This window comes from Tachypleus tridentatus, chromosome 8, assembly GCF_004210375.1.
Source record: "Tachypleus tridentatus isolate NWPU-2018 chromosome 8, ASM421037v1, whole genome shotgun sequence".
Taxonomy (NCBI): domain Eukaryota; kingdom Metazoa; phylum Arthropoda; class Merostomata; order Xiphosura; family Limulidae; genus Tachypleus; species Tachypleus tridentatus.
The window spans coordinates 118,414,633-118,437,616 of record NC_134832.1 but is presented as its reverse complement, the minus strand read 5'-3'; the positions used below and the strand labels follow the sequence as shown (position 1 = coordinate 118,437,616).

At 30.3% G+C, this 22,984-nt stretch overlaps 1 protein-coding gene across 4 annotated transcripts; it reads left to right on the top strand.

Moving 5' to 3' along the window:
* On the top strand, positions 1-22,065 carry Taf8 (TBP-associated factor 8). 4 transcript variants are annotated; one of them, XM_076451148.1, is made up of 8 exons: positions 1-354; positions 12,550-12,648; positions 13,636-13,698; positions 14,801-14,925; positions 15,258-15,405; positions 15,721-15,831; positions 16,647-16,792; positions 17,899-22,065. In XM_076451148.1, the coding sequence occupies exons 1-7, from the start codon at positions 186-188 to the stop codon at positions 16,745-16,747; spliced, it is 816 nt and encodes a 271-aa protein (XP_076307263.1). In that variant the 5' UTR covers positions 1-185; the 3' UTR covers positions 16,748-16,792; positions 17,899-22,065. The 4 variants fall into 4 exon arrangements, with proteins under 4 accessions (XP_076307263.1, XP_076307262.1, XP_076307265.1 ...); XM_076451147.1 differs by lacking the exon at positions 17,899-22,065 and having other exon boundaries at positions 16,647-16,854; XM_076451150.1 differs by lacking the exons at positions 1-354; positions 17,899-22,065 and adding an exon at positions 7,919-8,033 and having other exon boundaries at positions 16,647-16,854.
* The last annotated feature ends 919 nt before the right edge of the window (positions 22,066-22,984 follow it).

Below are 22,984 nucleotides of genomic sequence, written 5' to 3'. Positions count from 1 at the left end.
TAGGTGGCTCTGTTTATCTGTCATGGCAGCCTCTTTGATTTACTAGTTTTCAAGTTGTTATAAAGTTGAAATTGAGAATTTGCTATAACTTATGTTGTAGAACAACACGGTAATTTGAAAATAATAATTTCTTTTCATCTAATTGATAGCATTTGTGAAACAGTATTTATTTGTTAGATTTTCTAATGCATGAAAATATTATGGCAGGAATTAATGAACAGTCAAATTCCGTACAAAGCGGAAATGCGCGAAGAAAATTACTTTTTGCTGCTGTTAGTTCTCTCTGTATGGAAGCAGGATTTCATGCATCTGAAAAAATGGCTCTCGAAACTCTGACAGAGATTCTTCAAAGTTGTAAGATATTTTGTGTGTGTTGTTGCTGTTTGTATACTGATAATTAATGAAGTAAACCAAATAGTAAATACCAGTTTTTTTTATATCAATAAGCAAAACTTACTCAAAGTCAAAGCTAAAAAATACAGACTAGAATTTTATACGTTATATTATTTGGCATTCCTAAAAGAAACTCTAAATATTTCTTTTCATATGGCAGTTCTTGAATTTATTTCATTAGAGCTCTTTCTGTTATCTATTATACTTCCCAAATAAAACTGTTGCACATCATTCATTTATCCATTTTCAAATATAATCATTCTTTTACTTTCACTGTCCTTGTTTCTTCACATTGATCTTCATTCTTAACTACTTAGTTCAGTAATTCAATTATCCCTCCTTTTTAACATATAACCAAAGCCATATCATGAGTAAGCCTGATTGCCTTGATCATTTTTCTTTCAATCTTTACACAAGGTTTTCCCATGCTCCCTGCAAAATTGCTTTGGAATATATATTAATATGTATATATAGATATTGAACAACTCTTGTATGACTACTTTTTCTGCTCTTTCTTCCTTTGTCTCACCATTGAGTAGTCTTATCACAGCTGTTTGTTCCATGTATAGAGATAATCTTAATTGTCTCTCTCTCCAATAATTTTTAGCAATTCCAATAGTTTGGACCCATATATGCTATCAAGTATGAGTTACATCTTTCTTTCATTCCAGATATCATTCAGTGATTGTTCTAATCACTCCAGTTGTATCTTGTGTTCCATGTTTATATATTCTTGAATCAAACTGCTGATCTTTGCAAATATATGCTTTTCCCTTTGATTCAGTTTATCTTTAGAGTTCCCCTAGTGTTATTTTCAATGTGTACGAGAAACTAAGCAGATGTTTTTGTGGTTTTACATTCTGATATATTCCTTTTTTTATTTTTCTTAAGTGTTATCAGGAATTTATGGAAAATGTTTACTTCAGGCCATTTTCCCTTTTAATATTTCATTACTTAATTCTTTAAACTCGTTTTTGGTTCGTCTTCCAGTTTTTTCACTAGTTCTGTTAGTATTTTGTTTTTCATTCTTCAACATTTTTTGGCTTCAAGACCTTTATTACTTATCCTACTTCACTTTGGAAAATACAGTACTTCAGGTTCTTCTACTTTATATCCTAATTCTAAATCAATTTCTCTATCACATAACACTTCTGTATGTTCTTTCCATTTGGCTCTTAATTCTAGTTCAGTCAAAGTAGTGTTACTACAGCCCCTTTTTGCTTTCCTTTTAACTGTCTCACCTTATCATAATTCAGATCAAATCTTTCTTGTTACTCAAGGTCTTCTAATTGTTCATACATTTTTGTCTTCAAAACATCAACTTCCTACTGTTTATAATCACTATTAATTTAAAATTGTAATTATTTTATATTAACAGAGGTAAAAATGAATGCTATATGTTGAAAAACAAGTCTAAAGATGTTATAAGGTCATTGTATAGGTCACTGGTTTGGCCACATTTGAAGTATTGTGTTTAGGTTTGGGCTTCTTACCTTAAAAAACATTGAATTGTTGGATGGAAGAAAGCAAAGGGTAGTTGTGAATGGAGTTTAGTCAAACAAGATTAATTTCACAAGTGTGACATCTCAGGGCTTATGCCCTTTTTTTTTTAATACATTAAATTAATAACAGATGAGGGAATAGTCAATAAATTACATAAATTTGCTGATGATATTAAGGTCTTGATTTTTGACTGTGAGAAAGATGCTGTTGCTTTATAAAAGGATTTAGATTATTTAGTGAATTGGATGAATAAGTGGCAGATGAGTTTTAGTTATGATAAATGGAAGATAATGCATGTGGGTTATCATAATTTGAGAAAGAATAACCTTAACAATGTCATGAAAGAAAGGATCTTGGTGTGATGATTGATCAGTCTCTTAAGCTATCCAAACAGTACCGTTACTAGTGGTATGACAAATGGGATTGTAAGTTGTACCTACAAATGTATTTAATGCAAGTATAAAGAGGTTATAGTTTAAAAATATACTTGTCATCTGCTGATGCCATAGCTATTTCTCGATCACCAGGGTTTTCACTCTTTGCCCATCTAAGCATTGAGAATGCTTGCTTCTAGTCTTTTATACCTCACTCGTATGCCTTAGGCAAGTTCTAATTTGCAGATTTCTCCACCATCTTCAGAGCATCCTCTATTTAGGTACTTTAGGTAAGCACCTAATTCCAATAATGTAATCTCTTTTTCTTCACAAAGCATTTGGCACTGGTTTCTATCAACAGAAGCATTGTGCTTATTTACTGTTTACATTGTGATTTTGAATGTGGTCAGCATTTTTGCAGTTATTTTTAAGTTTATTATTATACATTGTTTAATAATAATAAAAACACTTTGAGTTAATGTTTCTACTACACAAGTCAACCAGACCTTGTCTTTCACTTCTGCTATTTGGAGTTTGTTGTCAGCTAAGGGAGAGGTCACTCTTAGTTGAGGCTTTCCCTGATATTATCTGTTCCTTCAGTTGCCACTGCATAGCTAATGATTTAGGCATTCCAATCTGTTGGATCATCCTGTCTCCTTACTCAGGAGCAACATAATTGATTGCATATGGTGATTGGATTAGAATTTGGGTACACATTCCATCACCTCATTTCTGAGATCCATCTATTCACAAGTGCATCTCTTCAAGGATGGTGAGCTTAGCTTTAAGGTTAGGAGAACCTAGATGGAAGACAAGTCAACCCTCTGTATCAGTGCTCTCAAACTCCTTGCAGTACACCAGGTAGTGATTCTAGATTGTCTCTTTTGAAAGGAAAAACTGTCATGATACATTCCAATGAATCCACAGTTGTACCTCCTATTTTTTGGCAAGGAGGCATACATGCTTGAGACTTGTTTTCATACCTTGGATTTTCTCTTTTGGGCTCATTACCATCATACAACTTTTTTAGTATATCATGTTCCAGGATTGATGAATTTAATTGCAGATCACTTATCTAGACCTAGCCAGTATCTTCTAACAGAGTGGATGCCATGTCACAAGGTTTTTCAGTTAATTTTATCTCAGTTTGGGTTTCCAATGAGTTTCAAAGGCATTGATTATTGGAAACCCAAACTGAGATCAATTGCAGTTGTTTTAGTGTCCAGTACCTCATTCTCAAGTGTTGACAGTAGATGCATTTAGTCAGGATTAGACAGGTTTACATCCATATGCCTTTCCCTCAATTTGGCTGTTGTCTGAGGTTTTGACTGATTTGTTTTATTCCCTGTCAAATTCTCTTGGTTGCACCTTATTAGCCAGCTCAAGTGTGATCTCCACTTCTTCAGTATCTAAAGGAATACCCACTTCTACCTCTTCCCCATTGGAAGTCTGTGTTGAGACAACCTCGATCAGACATACTCCACACAGAGAACATCTGTGCTCTTTTAGATAATTAGAAATTAATCTATATTAATGTAATATCTCTTCTGAGTTATCCATAAAATTTTCATTTTATCTAATAATGTATTGTGTGATACAATACCACATTTCTTCTCTAAATTCAAGAGCACTCAGTTTGTTATCATTATTGAAGAACTTATTAGGTGTGAAATGTAATAGAGTTTCTTTTTCACTACAGTGTATAATTTTAAATAAGTTTTGTTTACTTAAAATGTTATTCAACCTGATTTTAACTGTATTTCTTTATATTTTATAAAATTATTATAACAAGAAATTATGTCTAAAATTTACATAAGTATTCTATGTAAATCACAGTTATTTTCTGCTTTGATCTTGTTTGGAAAATTCCAATTCTAATGGACAAGTTGTAAAGATTTATACCAACTATTCTGTAGTGTAGTTTACCCAGTTTATGAAGAGCCAGAGGTAAACAACATGTTTAGCATTATGTTGTTGTTTATTATTGTACTGATGGATGTTCAGATATGGTGTGAGAAAGCATTAGAGTCGTTTCATGCCAACTCACCCAGGAAAAAGAATTTTTTCTCAGTTAATGTCATAGATTTTCTTGAAAAAATTTGAGCAAAAACAACTTCATTTTGATTTATTCAGCCATGCAAAATCCTAAAGCTGTATTTCATGGCTGAAGAAATCAAAGTGAAGTTTCTGCTTACATTTTGTCAAGGAAATCTATGACATGAACTGGGAAGTCCTGGGTAAGTTGGCATGGAATGACCCATTAGCATAAATGAACATTATGAACCTTTTGTGTTTCTGAGGAGCAGAATTATTCTTCAGTGATATAATGATACTAGACACATCTATTACAAAACTGTGGGTGACTAACATGAGAACTGATGAACTAAAGATTTTATAAATCCTAGACACCTCTGTTACAAATCTGTGAGTGACTACCATGAAAACTGCTATACTAACAATTTTATAAATCCTAGACACATCTGTCACAAAATTGTGGGTGACTAACATGAGAACTGGTGAATTAAAGATTTTATAAGTCCAAAACCAAAGTAACCTTGATGTTCAGTTGTTAGACCCATTGGAACTAGAGTGACCTTGTGCAGTTTTATAAACTGTGTTATCAGTATTTCTGTGGAATGTACAAATAATATAACAGCACATATTAATACTTGTACAAATAATATTATAAATATAATTGAAAGATTAAATGTACATTTGAGAATCTTATTTCATTAAGATGAGTTATTGCACTGTTTAAATTTGTAGTCAGTGTATTTCACATTGTAAGTAGTACTTTGACCAACAAGAAATACACTGTTTAAATTTGTAGTCAGTGTATTTCACATTGTTAGTAGTACTTTGAACAACAAGAAACTATAAGTGTAAACTTTGTTCTATCTCTTTGAAAGGGTTATAAAGATAATAAGGTTTGTAATAGCTGAGATTGTGATGGATTTTAAACAAAATATCATATAGGTTATGGGTTAAACAGAAAAAAGTTGTAATCTGAGTCCCATAAAAACCTTCAGAATATTCTTGGATGTCATGTACATTGACAGTTAAATCCACCAGTTGAAATTGTTTTTACCTTTTTTATTGTTCTCAGTAATTGAAGTATAGGGTGTAGTTCTCAGTTTTACAGAAATATAAAACATTAATTAATATATCAATGGGAAATATACTGATTACTTTTCTTTATCTCATGTAATTATTTTAGGCTAGTTGGTTTTGATCAAAGTCTAAATCTAACTTGCTCATGCTCTTCAGATTGTAACTGGTGATGCATTACCAATAAAACTGATTCATTACATTAGTCTATGATAAATGGTACATCTAAGATATACTTAAGTTTCATGTTTGTTGCTCATTTCCTTGAGGGACAATTTAGGTTTAAAAATCTTGTCATTTGAATCACTAAGTGCTGTAGTGTTTAGTGTATGTAAGGATGGATGGAGAAAAAATGGTTGCTACATTCAATCTATTACTCTATGATGCTAACAATTAACTGTTAATGTTGAGTTATAACCTTATTTAAACACCTAATTGCTATTATTGAATGTTGCTAAAGTGGAGAACTGGAATCTCTCTAAAAAGCCAAAGCATTTGTTTTTCTTTTCTTATACTAGCCAAAAAGTGTGTGAAATGTTGACAATGGCTTTAATACAACAGACATTTTAAGAGCACTTGAGAACAGGCTTATCACTAAGCATGGTAGCGCTTAGTATAAGCTAAAAAACAAAAACTAGAAAAATCATAATTTTTGTGTAAATGGTGTCAATATTATCTCTAAAATTAGCTTTCTTACAGAAATATGTTGTTCCTCTAAAAAAAAAAAGTAAAATACAGGATGTAACAGGAATTACCAGCCAATAATAGATGAACATTGGATGATCATAACGTACAATATTTGATGCTTTGTAAACTGTAGAACTGGTGTATTTATGGAGGCAACCCTTACGTTATATAGGAAGTGAAGGAGTGAAAACAGTTTGTATAATATTAAATTTTATTACACACATTCATAGAATACTCTAACTTTAAATCATAGGGAAAATACATCACAAAACAAGTAGTAAAGAACTTTTTGCAAGTGTAAAGTGATATGAGAATGGTAGTAACAAAAGAATGCAAACATGAATATAGGGATGATACAGCTATACACTTTCCATATGTTCTTTCCACAGCATTAACTTCCAAGAAGTCAACATTATGACCAGTGGTGATTAATAATTTATTGTAGCCACTTGTGTGGTAAAATATCAATATCTGAGGCCATTCTACAAAGACAATGAAGAAACTGACAAAATTGCTATGAATTACATAAATAACTAAGATATTCACTTATCAACCTACTTTAATGAAACTGTTTAAAAGTAAAAGAGGGGAAGAAACAAGTAATGAAAAACTTTTTCCAAAAATTAAGCATGGTGTAGGTATGTCAATATAAACAATTAAAGAAACAAGGTAGGGATAAATACACAAAAGCATACAAAAAAGCACTTCATAAGTACCCAAATTTTTTCAAGAAAAACGTTTTTCTACAACTAAATGTTGAATTTCTGCTAATTGCATGAATTCAAGTTTGATTCTTTTTTCTTTTTTTTAATATCGTGCAAAGTTACACAAAGGTTATCTGCCGTAGCCATTCCTAATTTAGCAGGTAATTTGTAAGACTAGATAAATTTGTAAGACTAGAGGGAAGTCATCACCACCCACTGCCAACTCTTGGGCTACTCTTTTTTTTCCAACGAATAGTGGGATTAACTGTCACATTATAACACCCCCCCCACTGCTGAAAGGCATTCAAACTGAATAGCACTATACAGTATTACAGAGGTTAATAACCATAAGCTTGTCAGAATGGTCCAGTACTTTTTGGCTCTTATGTAGGTTTTTTTTTTGTATGTTTTTGTGTTTATCCTGTGGTATTTCTCTACTTTTTGACATTGTTTTTCCTACATCATACTTAATTTTTGCAATTTTTTTACTTGATTTTAGAGTGGTATATAGAGAGGTTGTTATGACAGCGTTTGTACTGTTTTAAGTGTGTTAAAAAGGAGGCAAAAATTATATTTTTAGAATTTATAGGAGCTGCTTCGGAGTTTGCATCATGTTCCTTTTTTGCAATGCAATATGTATTTTATATTACATATTCATATTAAAACTTCTCATTATAGCGCATAAATCAATAGGTAAAAAAGTAAAAAATATTATAAAACACTACCAACAGATGGTAGTACAATCTCTTCTAGTAAAGAGATTATTATTCGTAGATACGCGACGTTGTATTTACACTTTGGTGTATTTCCTCAAGTTTTATTTTCCCAATTATCAATTATTTACAATGCAAGTTAAAGTTAATATAACCGTTAAGTTTTGTGTGTCTTTGTATATAAATATATATGTAAATAAGAAAATTCCATTGAGCAGGTCGTATTCCGCATGCGCGTGTGGATAATCTTTCTTTGGATTGGCTGACTGATTTCACGGTCGTCTCTTGGTTCACTACCGTTACTGGGGGTCGGCGTAACCTTGAAGCGTGTGATGGGCGTAATCAATTGTTTTAACACTTTCCTTTTGCCAGTATTATGGCCTTGTCCTACATAACGTGTTCTATATCGTGTCTTTTTAGTGTAAGTGTGACCTCTATCAGAACTGAAGTAACCTTGATATTCAACAACAAGGAATAATACGACTCAGCTTGTGCTATTTTATAAAATGTGATATCAGCGTTTCTGTGGAACGAGTGAATAATGTTGCAACGCAAGTTTTATTGTTTTGCTCACACATTTGTAAAACATAAGTACTGTTACTATACTAGTGATATTCTAAATAAAAGTTAAAAAATTAAAGGTAAATTCTTAGAACCTTATTTTTAAAATAGAGTGATTACGGTTTTAATTTGTAATCGGTATATTTCACGTTGTGAATATTTAACTAGCATGTGAGTGTAAAATTCGTTCATTCTTTTGATCGCGTATTTTGGAAAAAAGTTATTATAGTTTGTAACAGGCAATTAGAGGGATGGCAGTAGAGCCATTTAGCCCAGGCCTCAAGTTCAAAGGGGCCTCAGATTAAGACACTTGTTATTTTTTGCATTTATTAAGTCTTGCAATTTTTTTATGCACAGAAAAGGCTAAAATCGCATTTATTAAATGTTAATATTCAAATTATATTCCATTTTTATTTCGGGCTAATTATTATTTTATTTTGTCTTTATGTTTCATTTTATTATTATTATAGCCAGGGGGCGTGAAAGATGATAAGTGGCCCGAGCCTCTCAACCCAGTATGGGAGGGCCAGGTTTTAATTGCTAAGATAGCAAACCGTATAAAGATCATAGGTCTTATTATTGTGACTCACCATTTTCAGTTTATAATTTCTTATGTTTGTCCTTAGTTTATGATTAGTCAATTTTGATTCAACAAATTATTTTTCAACTAAGTTTTAGTTTTCGCTGATTAAACCAACTGTGAACTCCAACGATAATTTGTTTATATGAATGAAACACTTTATTGGTTTATAGTATTTTATTTTCGAATTTGCTGTTAGTGTATTTCTTAATATGAAATAAATGTATAAAGTACTCTTTACTTTGAACGTTCGTTTTATTCTGATAGAGATTTTAGTGTGATAAAAATGAAATTTGTTGAATTTACTGAGGGTTATGTTTACTGCATATATCATTACTGGTTATTTTGTACCTCCCAGTGGCAGCTTATGTGTGAAGGCTTATAACGCCAAAAATTAAGTTATGATGCTCGTGACGGACACAGCACAGATAGCCCATAATTTAGCTTTGTGCTTAACAATAATCAAACAAAAACGCTTGTGGAAATAAAACAACTGGCTCTTTAATTTTTAACTACAATTGTTACGCAATTTTTATTTGTATATACAGCGTGGTAGCTTTTAAGATTATAACGTGTTACTTCAAACTAATGTATTAACATTCAAACTTTTAAACTTAAAAGGACTTTATGGAAATATGAAAACGCGAAGAAGTCAGATTATGGCGTTCTAATTTGTATTTTCTTTCATTTCTTCCGTCACAACCATATTAACGGTCCGTGAAATTCACCCTCCATTGAAAAACAAAAACAACAATACCTGAAAATTATTCATAATAAATTCTAAATTATAATTATCTGGAATAATTTATAAAGGTAGTGAGCTGGTTTCTGGTATTGAAAAGGTTCATAAACGTCGTTTCAAGTATTTATTGGGTCAACATTGTCTAAGTAATTATGTCAAAGTCCTTGTATAACCGAAGGTTAAATTTTAGAATCGTTCAGTGTAACTACATTAAGTAGTGGCAATGGCACAGAATAACGCTTTCTTAACACATTCTTTTCCACGTTCTGTTTGTAATGAGGTAAGTGTAACACGAGATTTTGTGATATTAGGTCAGTGAGGTAATTTTGTGTTAAAACGTGTCAGCATTGTCCTCGCGAGGTCGCAACAACCGAGTACAGTGGACAGTCAGGACATGTTAGTCTTAATTCGTTCCTTGAAGAGCGTATAAAGTTAAATATAGAGCATTTAATTCTGACCGTAAGCCATTCGTTTGCAACATTGACTGTAACAGATATAAAAACATTACATGAACTATTTTTGCATGTATAACTATTTTATACCATGAAATAAATAGCACTTCATAATTTATATTGACGACTAGTTCTTATCATTCTCTCTCTCCTTTTTTTGAATTTCTCCGAAATTTATAATTTGGTGTTATTAAATTCATGCATCTAGTTATAACTGTTTTTCAAACTCGTACTTTGATTAATCGTGTACTACGAACGCTATAGGCGATGCTTCTCAGTGACTCAGCTGTGAGCGTGAGACGATATAGTGCATTGTTCAGCTTTGTATTTAAGTAAACCAAATGTGTGTTTTCTTATAGCAAAGCCACATCGGGCTATCTGCTGAGCCCACCGAGGAGAATCGAACCCCTGATTTTAGCGTTGTAAATCCGAAGACTTACCGCTCTACTAGCGGGGGGCAAACAAATGTGAAAGAAAGAAATTCGAGAATACTGCGTTTCGGGGGAGGGGTTGCACTGGGGACTCAACACGTTTTTTTCTAAGACATTACTACTTCAGGTAAAAAACAAGAAAAGTATGTCAAGACTAAGCCATTAAATAAAGTATATTCATGATGTTAGAACAACACGTAGGTTCAAGAAGTCTAGGTAGAAATGAATAAAAATCTTACAACACGTTCTAAAGATGGACCTTTCTTCTTTAGGTGCAAACTGAGAATGGTATATGTATGTCCGCAGTTTTTGATAATTGTTATTTTAAGTTGAAGATACCACATGTACAAATTTGCTTCTTACATTAATTAAGAGAAATTGTAGCGTAGCGTATAGCGTGTTTTCAGTTGTAAAAATAACCGTCAAAAATAAATTTTGATGTCTAGAATTTTTAAAATGAAAATGTATAAATTGTAATTTTAATATTTCTGTGTAAAGTTAGGAATATAAACAGAAGTAAGGAGACTTGGAGAAACCTCTAAATGTTTTTCGGTCAGTCGTCCGTGTTGATTATTTTGTGTCAATTTTTGGTTATAAATTGTTATATTTGTGTGATTTTACTTTTTAACATGTTGACTTGTTTTGATCTCCTTATCTGTAATAATTAGCTTCAGTAGTTTCTAACGTCTTTTAATATATTAATTTTAATGTTTCAAATAATTGATAAAAGTTACATTATTTTCATTAATTAAACTTATAAAACGTTGTACTCATAACGATTAAACTCGGATAGAAAATGACGTAAGAGTACAAAGTGTTCCTGATTGGATTATCTGGTATCAACCACGTTGAGATGATTTCAGGGGGTAACAGTATAAGCCAGTTGCTCTCCCTTATCTCTCGTAATCGTAACAGTTTGGATTCTCCCATCCCGACCTTGACCACGATGAATATGCGTGGATGGTCTATTTCCCTGTGAGTCGCGCCCGTTGTGCAGGGATGCATTCGTTTTGTTCCATAATGCGCCCTAGATTTACATAGTTACTTCCTCTAGAGAAGAGCAGGCTAACCTTGAACGGATCGTACTGAAACACTTAGGTGCATGTGTGGCCTAGAAAACTCAGAAAATCGATAACAGTGTGTTATATTTAGTGCTTGCTTTAAAAGGTCGAGGTCGCTAAGTATCTTTTGTGTCTTTTCGAGTTACTGGAAATGTACCAGTTTAAATAATAACTAACATATTGAACTGTTGGATAAAATGCCAGCTAGTATCACGTGGCAAAATCATTACTATAGTAACAAAAAGAAATAGCGAATGTGCATATGTTTTGCAGTGTTACTGATTTTATATTTTTAGGTTTGTGTTACCTGAAATTGCCCCACCTGGCATGTTATTTAATATTATGCAGTTGAGTACACAACTGAGGAGCTGTGAATATATGTAAAACTACTGTGATTTAATACAATTTGATATCCTTGAGCTTGTAATTAATAAAATATAAGCTTGTATGTCACACGTGTTCGGTTGCTAATAGCTAGCAGTTTGAAATATTGACAAATCAGCTTTACGAACTCCCAAATTGCTGTCTCCCAGTAGAACTCGCAACGCTAAAATACGGAGTTCAATTCCCCGCGGTTAACGCAGTATACATCCTTATGTGGTTTAACTGTACAACAAACTCGTACTGCCACTAGAGGTTTCGTTAAAAGGCAGTTTAAATATGCATTTGTTTTTGGTAAATTATTAGACATTCTGAATGTGTTTGTTTGTATTGGAAATATTTAATTAAGCCTTTTAGACCAAGTTTACCAGTGTTGTTTTCTAACCACAGAGCACAGCATATTTTGTTTCTTGGATTTAAAAGCTCATAAAATTTCAGTTTTTTGTAATTGTAAATTGTAGTTTACTTTCAGCTACCTGTTTCAAATTTTTGAATACTTGTACTTGTTTTTTACTATTTCTCAACCTGAAATTACAAAATGTTTTTATTAAAACTGTTCGTTACATGAAATTTCTTTCCTTTTTTCTCTTACCAAGGTTATATGTTGCTGTAAAGGTAGAAATTTATTTATGATTCGTACTTTAAATAGCTAGAATTGATATTTGTCTGAAGTAATCGATTTTACAAAATTACTATTAGCTGATAAGATCACTCAGTATTCGTTTATTATAGTTCATAAGCAACAAATGTTGCCACGGGTTAGAAATAGCTTTTAATCCTCACTGAAATAACATAAACTTCCTTAGTTAGTATGTGATATTTAAATTTCACTCCTTTGTCATATTCATATTTTGTTTAGGTCTTAGTGAAATAGCAAGAAGCACTCATGGGTTTTGTGAGTTAAGTGGACGGACTCAGCCGGTAGTGGGTGACATCGTTATGGCGCTTGTAGAAATGGGTAAGAAGGCAAGATACATGAAATACTTTTTATAACTTTTTTGTAACTGTGAAAGTGACTCTCATGCACAATCATACTTATGTATAAAATAATTATATTTCAGTAAAGTTTCTAATTTACTTAGAACCCCACAGCTAACAGAAGGTATGCAAGTGGAGCTAAGCTTTTCTCCTATTATTCTTTACGTTGCTGCCAGTTTGAAACAGTAAACTTAAGTTTAGCAGTAGTTCTAAAATTTAGTTAATGATGCACTTTACTTGTAAATGTGACAGCAGTTTTATGTATTGGTTTTCTCATTTATGGACAGGAAATAACTGTTTATTAGATGAAATATTTTTAACAAACTTTGTTAAAAATTATAAATCTAAAGGTTTATATTATAGATTAACTTAACAGCATCGAACAAACAAAAATAATGACACAACATAACCAAATTCATCAGATGATTCTTAAGAAATGGGGAATATTTACTTGGAAAAATAACATAGTTTATTAAAACATTATAATTCAATTAACTTTTGTTAAATAGAACAGTTTGATATTTAATACTATAAGTTAGAGTTTTCTAAGTGTTTGGAATTGTATTATTTGATAAGTTGCTTTATTAAAGGGTAAAACATTATTGGAAGTAATAGTTTTTTTCATAGGAGCTGCAGAATATTAAATGTCCTCCCATTGCTAGTGTTTTTAAGCAGTGAAGTGGAAAAGACTGTGTTCTGAACTATTGTTATTTGCTTATGTAGTGATATTTTAAGAGTAATGAGGATTTGTGGAATTTTCCCTTTTTGTGAAAGTATTTGGTAAATAAACGTAATTATTTATCAAGGAGTTTCAGGTTTTTGCTAAAAAAGTTAACCTAGAAGGTTGTAAAACTTTGCAGTCTTTCTGGAAATAGTCAAAGAAATTAAAATGTTTTTATCTGTACTGTTTCAAATTTTAATTTTAACACTAGACTTACAGTATTTTAATGTAGTTTTTGTTTCTTAGGGATCAACATTGATTCTATCCCATCTTATGCTAAAAGACCAAACAGAATTAACCTACCAACATGCAAGTATTTCTTTTAGTTTGGTAATTCATATTTTAATGGATTTACTAATGTATATTCATTTTAATATTGATGTTTGTTTTAGTGGTATATATATATTTAGAAATACATGTAACATGTTAAATGTGTATTAAGAAAGTCCTGCCTATTTTATAAATTTGTAGAAGATTTTCAAGTATAAGAATCAATAATGTATGTTTTACATTATTGCCAACTGAATTTTCAAAACCTCACCTTCAAGTTTATAAATTTCAACATGTGGGAAGACAGTGATATATTATTGGTTTGCTACAGTTAATATACCATAAGCCTTAAAAGCCATGACTGTGATAAATAGTTATTTATCAGAAAACTATAGAATTTGAACATTATAAACCATTTAACTTCAGAGAATGAACTTTGGACTCTAGTATTTCTATAAGAATATTAGATATTTTTGTCAGTGAAAAACTTGGATGAACCCAGTGAAGCAGTTAGCCAGCTTCCTCATCGAGTGAATTGTATCCGTGTATCAACATAGAATTGATTCACTTTCATAAACCATTAATAAAATATTCTGTTCCAGATTGGATAGAAGACTCAGTTTTGTTTGTTTGTCAAACTTTTGTATATAATTCATCATTTGTAATAACTGTCATTATAAATTATATTATTATTTGTATATTAAAATGTATGATACATATTGACGTTCTTTAACTTCTAAATTAAAATTTCCAGCTATTTGAAATTGTAATACATAACATAAATCAGAGACTCATCTGGGATAACTTATAATACATAACAACACTGGAGGTGGGTATATTGATAACATATCTAAATGTTTGCTTTTCTTATGTATAAGTTATTTTTCATAGTTCTGTCATTCTAAGTGTCAATAGGTAAAACATTCATTATTTGGCTAAGCTGAAAAGAAGTGTTTTCTATTTTTACCAATGTGAGAATTCTTTAAAAGAGAGAAATACTTGTGTTTGACAGATGAGATTTAAGGTCAGGTTGTTCTTTTCTGAACTTGCAGTAATCAGGACCTAAGTTTGAATAGATTGATAGGTTATTAGGCCTCAGAATAGTTTTTGTTGAATCTAATTATATTATTCTTTTTGTTAGTATCAGTTACACCTTCACCATCCAACTCCAAAATTCTCCAAGCAGGAGAAAAACGTCCACTTCCTAGTTATATTCCAGAACACTATCCTCCATTTCCTGATCCACATGCTTACATTCGCACCCCAGTAAGTTATTTCAAAGGTTGGAAATTGTTAATTACTAGATTATTATCACTAAATATCACACTTATAAGATTCTTTACTGTTTTGTAAATGTCAACTGCCTTTAAGTTTCTTGTTATATTTAAATTATGAAACATTTCTAAATGGCTATATATATGTATAAAATTTGTTTTAAAAGTTTTTTTTCTCAGAAACATTTTCATAATATATTTTTATGTTTTTAAAGATTTCTGCAAATTGTAATTTGAAGAATGAAACCCTCATGTATTATTTTTATAATAGAATATTTTATTCAGTTTATTTTTTGTATTAACATTTTTATTTTGGTTTAATAGACATATAAACAACCAGTGACCGAGTATGAAGCTTTACGTGAAAAAGCAGCAAGTCAGAAGCGGGATGTTGAAAGAGCTCTGACGAGGTTTATTGCTAAAACAGGCGATACACACAATTTGTCTACTGATGACACAAACTTGTTCCCTTGTAAGATTTTGATGATAAAAATTTTGTATTAAATACAAAAAAATATTTATTGGCTACTTTAAAAAAACTGCATGATTTTTATTGTGACTTATACTAAAAGATTTTTTTAAGTTTGAAAAATCCAAGGCATCAGTGCAAACTGTATCCATTGGCACTTAATGTCTAATGTTTTATTAGGTCTTTAGATATTAGATTTTAAAAGTATTATTAAAAGTAATTCAAGTAAATGTGTGCTTAATTGGAAAATCAAATTAGATCAACTCTGATTTAACTAAAATATAATAGTATATGCTCAGTACTTAATTGTATTTACAGTAATAGCCTGCAAGCCTTTAGCCAATCCATGCTTGAGTGCTTTATTACCTAAGGATCAGGTATATGAAGAAGAAGGGGAAAGTAACAGAGATCAGAGATTACCTATTACAGGTAGTTAACATAAGAGTAAATAACACTTCAATATTTCTAATGCATAGACCATTCATTTGGCAAAGTCATACACTTCAAAGGCAACTGGTATCTGTTATTTTACAGATGCTAAATTAAACATTTTTTGTTATTGGTGAAATATTTTATATTTTGGGATATAATAATTAACCAAATTTACACAAGGTTAGTTTCCTGTTGAAGGAATGTTGGCTATAATTTTGTATTTAATACATGAATCTGTACAAAATATTGTAAACTTTTAGTAATAATTATAAGTCTGTTGTATGTAAAAAAATTGTTATGAAAGTATTTGTGCTCAAAGTATGTCTGTGAATTGATAACATCACTCGGACTCAGATGAATCAGAGTGCAAGGTGATGTTCATGTATAAAATAAATGTAGTTTTTTTCTCCATCATATAGTTTGCATGTTATACTTTCTGTAACCTCTAAATTGTATATACACAGTTTTTTATTGGCCTGTTTCTGATATTTACCCTTCTCTACCACAAATTTGCTAAATTTATAATTTAGGGTAAAATGAATAATTGATAACTGACATAAAATACATAATACCGTGTTGTATGGCATGTGAACTTTGACCCCCACCCATGTATACAGAGGTAAAGAAGATTATACTCAGTATGCAAGGTTATTTTATTCTGTAGTTTTACTGAGGTGTTGATTTGTTACTTCATAGATATAAGTTATTGAAGACTTTTATATAATTTCTATAGTATGATGTAACAGTGATATTTACTGAAATATTTTTTGTGTGTTTTTACTGCTAATTTCACATGCTTATTTTTTTATTAGGATCGGATGATGTTAATTCCAGTAAAGCTGATAATGATATGGATATGATGGACAGTCCTTACTTACGTCCTGTGAAGATGCCAAGAAAACGCAGACGTTGAAAGGAATTTTGTAGGGAGTGATACATAGTTGTATAGAAATACATAGTATGTGTATATATTCCTGTTTTATACTTTCTTTCTTATAAATACAGCAGTTCTTAGATTCAGTATTTGAGTTTTGACTTTATTTATAATGCACTCATGATGTAGTCTCTCTGGGAAGAATACATTTTCATGGAATATGTTAGAAAAGCATGTTTAAATAATATGGTAGACAAGTGAGTAAATTTTGATTTCAACCAACCTTATATTCTATAATCCAACTTAAATTCAAAGCAATTTGTGCTCAGGATTTCTACCTTATTAATTTTAAAAAAACTTATATAGTTACTCATACCAACTGAACACTGAAGAACTTAAATAAATGTATTTAAATTGCCACATTTTGACCTAGACCTTGAGAACCTTCTAACCCATTATTCTGTTCAAAGGTAGAAATACTTGTAATACTTTAACAGTGTGCAAGATTTTTATTTTGGATTTTAGGCCTATTTGCTTCAAATACTTCACCAGCTGTCAGCATTTAAATTGTAACTTTTTACAGAATCATTTGTATTTCATTATCCAGCCAAACTGACATATTCTTGCACTAAACAAAAGTCCTCTTGGGCAGTGGTTTGTGAGAGACAAATGATAGATCTGAAGTGCTATTTTTACACCTGTGATTTTGAATTCAAAATGGGCAGGTTATCAAAGATTTATAAACAAATCTGCAGTTTACATTATTCTTATCACAAATTTTAGGCCTATTTGTTTCTAATTTTTCACCAGCTTTTAGCATTTAAAATATTATATTGCATGTGCAATTACCTTTTCAGCAAATCTTTTGTCTCATCGTTGAGATCATATTATTGAACAAAAGGCCCCTTGAACAGTGACTTATGAAAAACAAAAGACGGATCTGAAATTCTGTTTTTATATATCTCTGATTTTTAATTTATACAAATTAAAAAGTAGTTTAAAAAACATCCACAGTTTGCAAGATTTTTATCACAAATTTTAGGCCTATAGGTAAATAATTTCATTTCTACAACATTACTAAAACCATTTTATGGCAATTTTAAAGAAGTAAAATTGTAATAATACATACTGAGTTGTCAAGAAATTCAGATTTATTTTGCATTACGGAATAATTTTTTCTACTGTTATAGAAATAACCACAACATTGAGTTTAAAAAAAACTGAACTGCAGGGAATTCTGAAAAATTGGAGATCCAGAAGGTACAATTTCACCTTTGAACAATGATACAAGTTAGACAAAAGTGAGAGCTAGTTGAATGTTTATTTAGTCTGGTTCTAGTTTCTACTTATTGTTAGTAACAGTTTCTATTAAATAAATCATGAACAAAGGTTCTGTATATGGTGGCAGTCTACATTTCATTATCAGTTGCCAAAGGACATTATTCTACATGGATAAATACACATACTATAATAACAAGGTGGCCTGCTATTGCTTCAAACCCTATTACTTTGAAGGATAACTTGTTAAATCACTAACTATTTATGCTTAAAATAATGTAATATGTTAAAAAAAATAGAAAACATTTGTTATCTTTAGGACTAGCTAAACCTAAACATCATGTTCAAGTTTTTGTTTGGGAAAAGCAGAAAGCTACAAGTAGTGTTAGTTAAAAACCAAAACCTGATTTATTAAATTTTTCTGTCAATTTGTATTTCATTCCTTTAAGTTTCACACTCAATCCTTTTTTAGCCACACATTTTTCACACCTAAGGTGTTTTTTATAGACAATTGGTACAGTAAACCATCATGAACCATATCAACTAGCTAATAGTTATGTTTATTATCATTACAATATATAAAGTTAGCTGTCATATCAAGTAATGTTTTGCTCATACTTGATCATAAAAGAAGCCAGCAAGTAAGATAAATAAGCAACTATATATTTAAATGCATGCAAATAGGGACTGTAAGAAATAACAAAAGAAGGCTGGAGATACTGCAGGTATTATTTACTTAAACTATAATTCTCTAATTTGATATGACCAAATGTAATTCACCAACTCTTCTGAATAATAGCAGGTTTAATACGAGTAAAAAAGAAATGATAAACAAGTAGTGTAAAAATAAGCATAAATAATAATGTGTTATTAATCCTCACTCTATTTTTGGTTTGTAAAATGCTTAATAGTTGTTACAGGTCTTAAATGAAAGTTTTTTTTTAATGTTGTTAAAGCTGGTTCTTTTAAATGGACAGCAAAATGAAAAGCTGATTAACTACATCATTTATTCACTTTAGAAATAATTTAGAACTGATTTAGACATGCCTCTTCTTGTATTTTCCAATCAAAATTTGTTTATTTCTCAATAGGCAATGCTGTTTAATTGGCCTGTTAACTTCTGGAACTGGATTAGGTAGTGATATAGAATAGTACAGAAAAGTTCTTTCATTATAGATGACAAACCAGATTTTGATCAAATTGATTCTCATATCCCATAGTAACAACGTGTTTAAAGTTGTAATTCTTTGGTGGATTTACAGAGATCTGTATGGCTGGGTTAATCCTTGTATTTGCCACTCCAGTTCTCAGATATTTTATCCACATATAAATATCCTTTTGTATTTTCATTTTTTATTTTGTTAATGTATCATTGTACTTTCCCAGTTTCATCATTAGTATTTCTGCATTTCATAATGACTTTTTGTACTACTTCAGTTTTGCTGTTATAATCCTTCTGCAGATCAATTACTTCTTTGATCTTGTGTTCAATTAAATTTATTTTTGTTTTAACTCATAATTCCATTTTGTACCTTTCTTGTTAACTCCTCTCTCTTATCCCTTGATCTTTTTTCAATTCTTTGTCTCTCTCTTTTCTTATCTTTATCAAATATTTTCTTATTTTTATTCTTTTAATTTTCTCTTTCTTCATAATAATTTTTTAATTATTCTCTTTACTGTTTTGTAATCTGCAGTTAATTTTTGGCTTGGCATGGAGTAGTCCAAGAGTTGGCAGTGGGTGGTAATGACTAGTTGCCTTCCCTTTAGTCTTTACTAAATTAGGGATGGCTCGTGCAGATGGCCTTCATGAATCTTTGGATGAAATTCAAAAACAAACTTACTTGCTAATTTTCAATCTTACTTCAAAAATGTGTCAAAATATTGAAGTTTATTCTCATTTCAATTCTATTTTCACCAAAATTATACCATTAGTTTTATTTTTGGTGGGATTCTTCTTGAATACTCTGTCAACATAATGCAAAGTTCAGTCCACTGAAGATAAGTTGTTTCTTAAATATAATATTCTATGGGTTACACTTACTAGTTATGCCTAGGTTTCCAAGTAATATTTCAACAGAAATTCTAAAACTAATAAAACTCAAAGTCACTTGTTTATTAAAAATTCCTCATATTTAGGACACAACTTAAAACAAGATGATTGACATATTTAGTACTTAATCAATAACACTATCACTTTCACTAATCTGCTAATAAACTGTGTGAATTAATTTTCTTAACTCACTCAGTGGGTAAACCAATGTTACTGATTAATAATATGAGGCTTAGATATTCAAGAAAATTATAGATGCCATTCCAAAAACACCCCATACTAACCAAAATAAAATCTCAATTAAAACCTTAAAAGCAAAGCCAATAACTATGATTCAGAGCACCTTCCAGTATTTCTTATACAATTGCCCATATTCATGAATATTGCTAATATTTTGTAAAAACATGTAAAAAAACTTTGCCATCTAATAATCTTCAATCAAAACCTATTATCAGTATCATTTTGAGACCTGTCCCCATTTTAACATTTTGATTAATTTTAATTTACTTTTAAAAATCTTGTTTAACAGTATTAGCCAGTGGTTTCTCTTAAGTACTTTTAAGAGCTCCAATTTATTTGTTTTTTAACCATAAAATATCTAGCATTCCTGTTCTGTAAATTTTTCAATATAAACTTTAAAAATTCATGGCAGTAATTTTGAATTTCTTTTCATATCCTCAGTGAGCCAGTTAGGTTTCATCTTCTCTTCTTTCCTTCTCTTTAGGAACATATTTATCTTGAATTAAAAGCAACTGATATATTCTATATCTGTCATCTTTAACTCATTACCTGGAGTTGAAAGATCATTCATAATGTTTATACTAACAATGAAGTAGTTAAGTTAGCAGTTTTCAAAGAGCAATGTGTAAAATACATTGGATAAACTTTTGGAGCAATATACCTGTGCTGCATGAATACTATAGAAAAGATGACACACTTTCACAATTTGGAAAAATCATGCTATGCTTCAATTGTTTTAAAATATAAAACAACCAGTTCTTTTTTTATGGGGAAGTTGATCTTGGGTATCATAATTTATTTAGTATTACAATAACTGTTTGTGTTTTGTATAGAATATATGAAACTTGCTGAACTTCTCCAATTAAACAGGTTTCTTTGTGATGCTTCATTCATAAGTTATTTTGTAAAATGTATTAATACAAGTATTTGATAGTGACTTATTAAAATGGAGTTATTACACATTTTAAACTCGAAATTGAAAAGCAACCACCTAAGGGTGACGCTTTCAAATAAATTTCTACTTAATACAAAAGTGTATTAGGTATTTGGTATTAAGATTTTTTTATTTGATCATATTGCAGAGTAAAGAATTTACACACCCATATAAGTTCAGAATTAAGAAATTATAGCTAACTAATACAGATTCTTATGCTTAATGAATTTAATAATTATAAGATAAATATCAATAAAACACAAGATTTTTCTTTTGTTAGTTAATATCTTATTGTAGAATAAAACGGGGCATTTAGTTTACCAATTATAGCTGTCACACTCCTTTCAAACACCCACCTGCTTATGACCAACCCTTTTCTTTAAATGATTTAATTTCAAAGCCTTTTTAATGTTGTTAACCATATAATGTGAAGTAATGCATTTAATATATTATTATTATTATAAATGTTATGAGTTCAATTTAATTAATCAAAATATTTGTTTCATACATGTGCACAAGATTTTACTGATCTTAAACGTGTATAAAATAAGTTCCACTCATCTATATGTGTAAAGAAGTTCTTGATTTTTTTTAAATATGGCTAGTAATTAATAAAATCATTACACACATGATTTAAACAATTATTTTATCTGATCAATTCAAGAAATGGCTAATTTTTGTGAAATATTGCTTACCTTGACGTTAAAAATGTAGAATAAATATTCTAAAAAGAATAAGGTTTTCAAAGAGATAACTAAAATGTTTGATTATGAAACTGCTGTTTTTTTTCTATCTACTTATAATAATATTTACAGATGTTTTCCATTCTAAAAATAAATATCCAGTTTTTATAAATAGACATGTACTTAATTCATAGGATTTAAGAAAAAAAAAACTACAATTAATTTTTTGTTTAACTGGTACACAAGTATGTTTACGGTCATGGATAAAATACTTTATCTATAGGCAAAGGAAGACAGTTTGTGGTTCAAAAACGTATGATCAAAATATTTAATTCTAAATTTATTGAACACGAGCTATTTTATTTTTTAATGATATGCTGTGAAAAACTAAAAATAACTGCACAAAGAGAAATGAACAACTTTATCGTTGAATATTATAATCTCAGTATATTAAATGAAATATAAATGTAGTTATAACAAAAATATTAAGCATTATTGGTAACTTTTTTGTTTGTTTTAATTTCGTATCCAATTTATTGTATTTGACAACAAGGTTGATACACAGTTTTCTTTTTTAATTCAGATATGTTTTAAAATACAAACAATAACGCAATTTACAAAACGGTTATTATAAATAATTTACATGAAAAAGCTTTATAAAAAATATTGAGTCTGCTATCTGATATGGAACTTCCTTAGTATCTTATCAAGGGTTCACGATGAGCGAATTAATTTCGAGTTGATGTAAGTACAATCCACTTAACAACGAGCTAGCTTTGTATTATTATTTCTTCGCCAGTCACATGCCGAGTTTTCTACCAGTGAAGTTTTGTGATGTTTTCGTAAAAATATGAATGTATTATGCGACTTCACTGAAGTTAAATCGATAACTTTCCTGGTCAAATATTTGAGGTACAAGATTAATAAGCATTAATCATAATTATAGCTTCCAAGGTTTAATGTACTTCAACTATAGCAAACCCATAATATATACTGTCTTGGCGCGTCGTGTTGGCTATATTTATAGGTGTAAGGAGAGTTTCTCGAAATTTCATTTACGCAACAATATTGGTTTGTTTTGAATTTTCCGC

Coding starts and splice junctions, on each gene's coding strand:
- Taf8 (XM_076451148.1), top strand. CDS start 186: ATGCATGAAAATATTATGGCAGGAATTAATGAACAGTCAAATTCCGTA. Junction 14,926..15,257: donor ATGCTTACATTCGCACCCCA/GTAAGTTATTTC, acceptor TTGGTTTAATAG/ACATATAAACAACCAGTGAC. Junction 15,832..16,646: donor TCAGAGATTACCTATTACAG/GTAGTTAACATA, acceptor TTTTTTTATTAG/GATCGGATGATGTTAATTCC.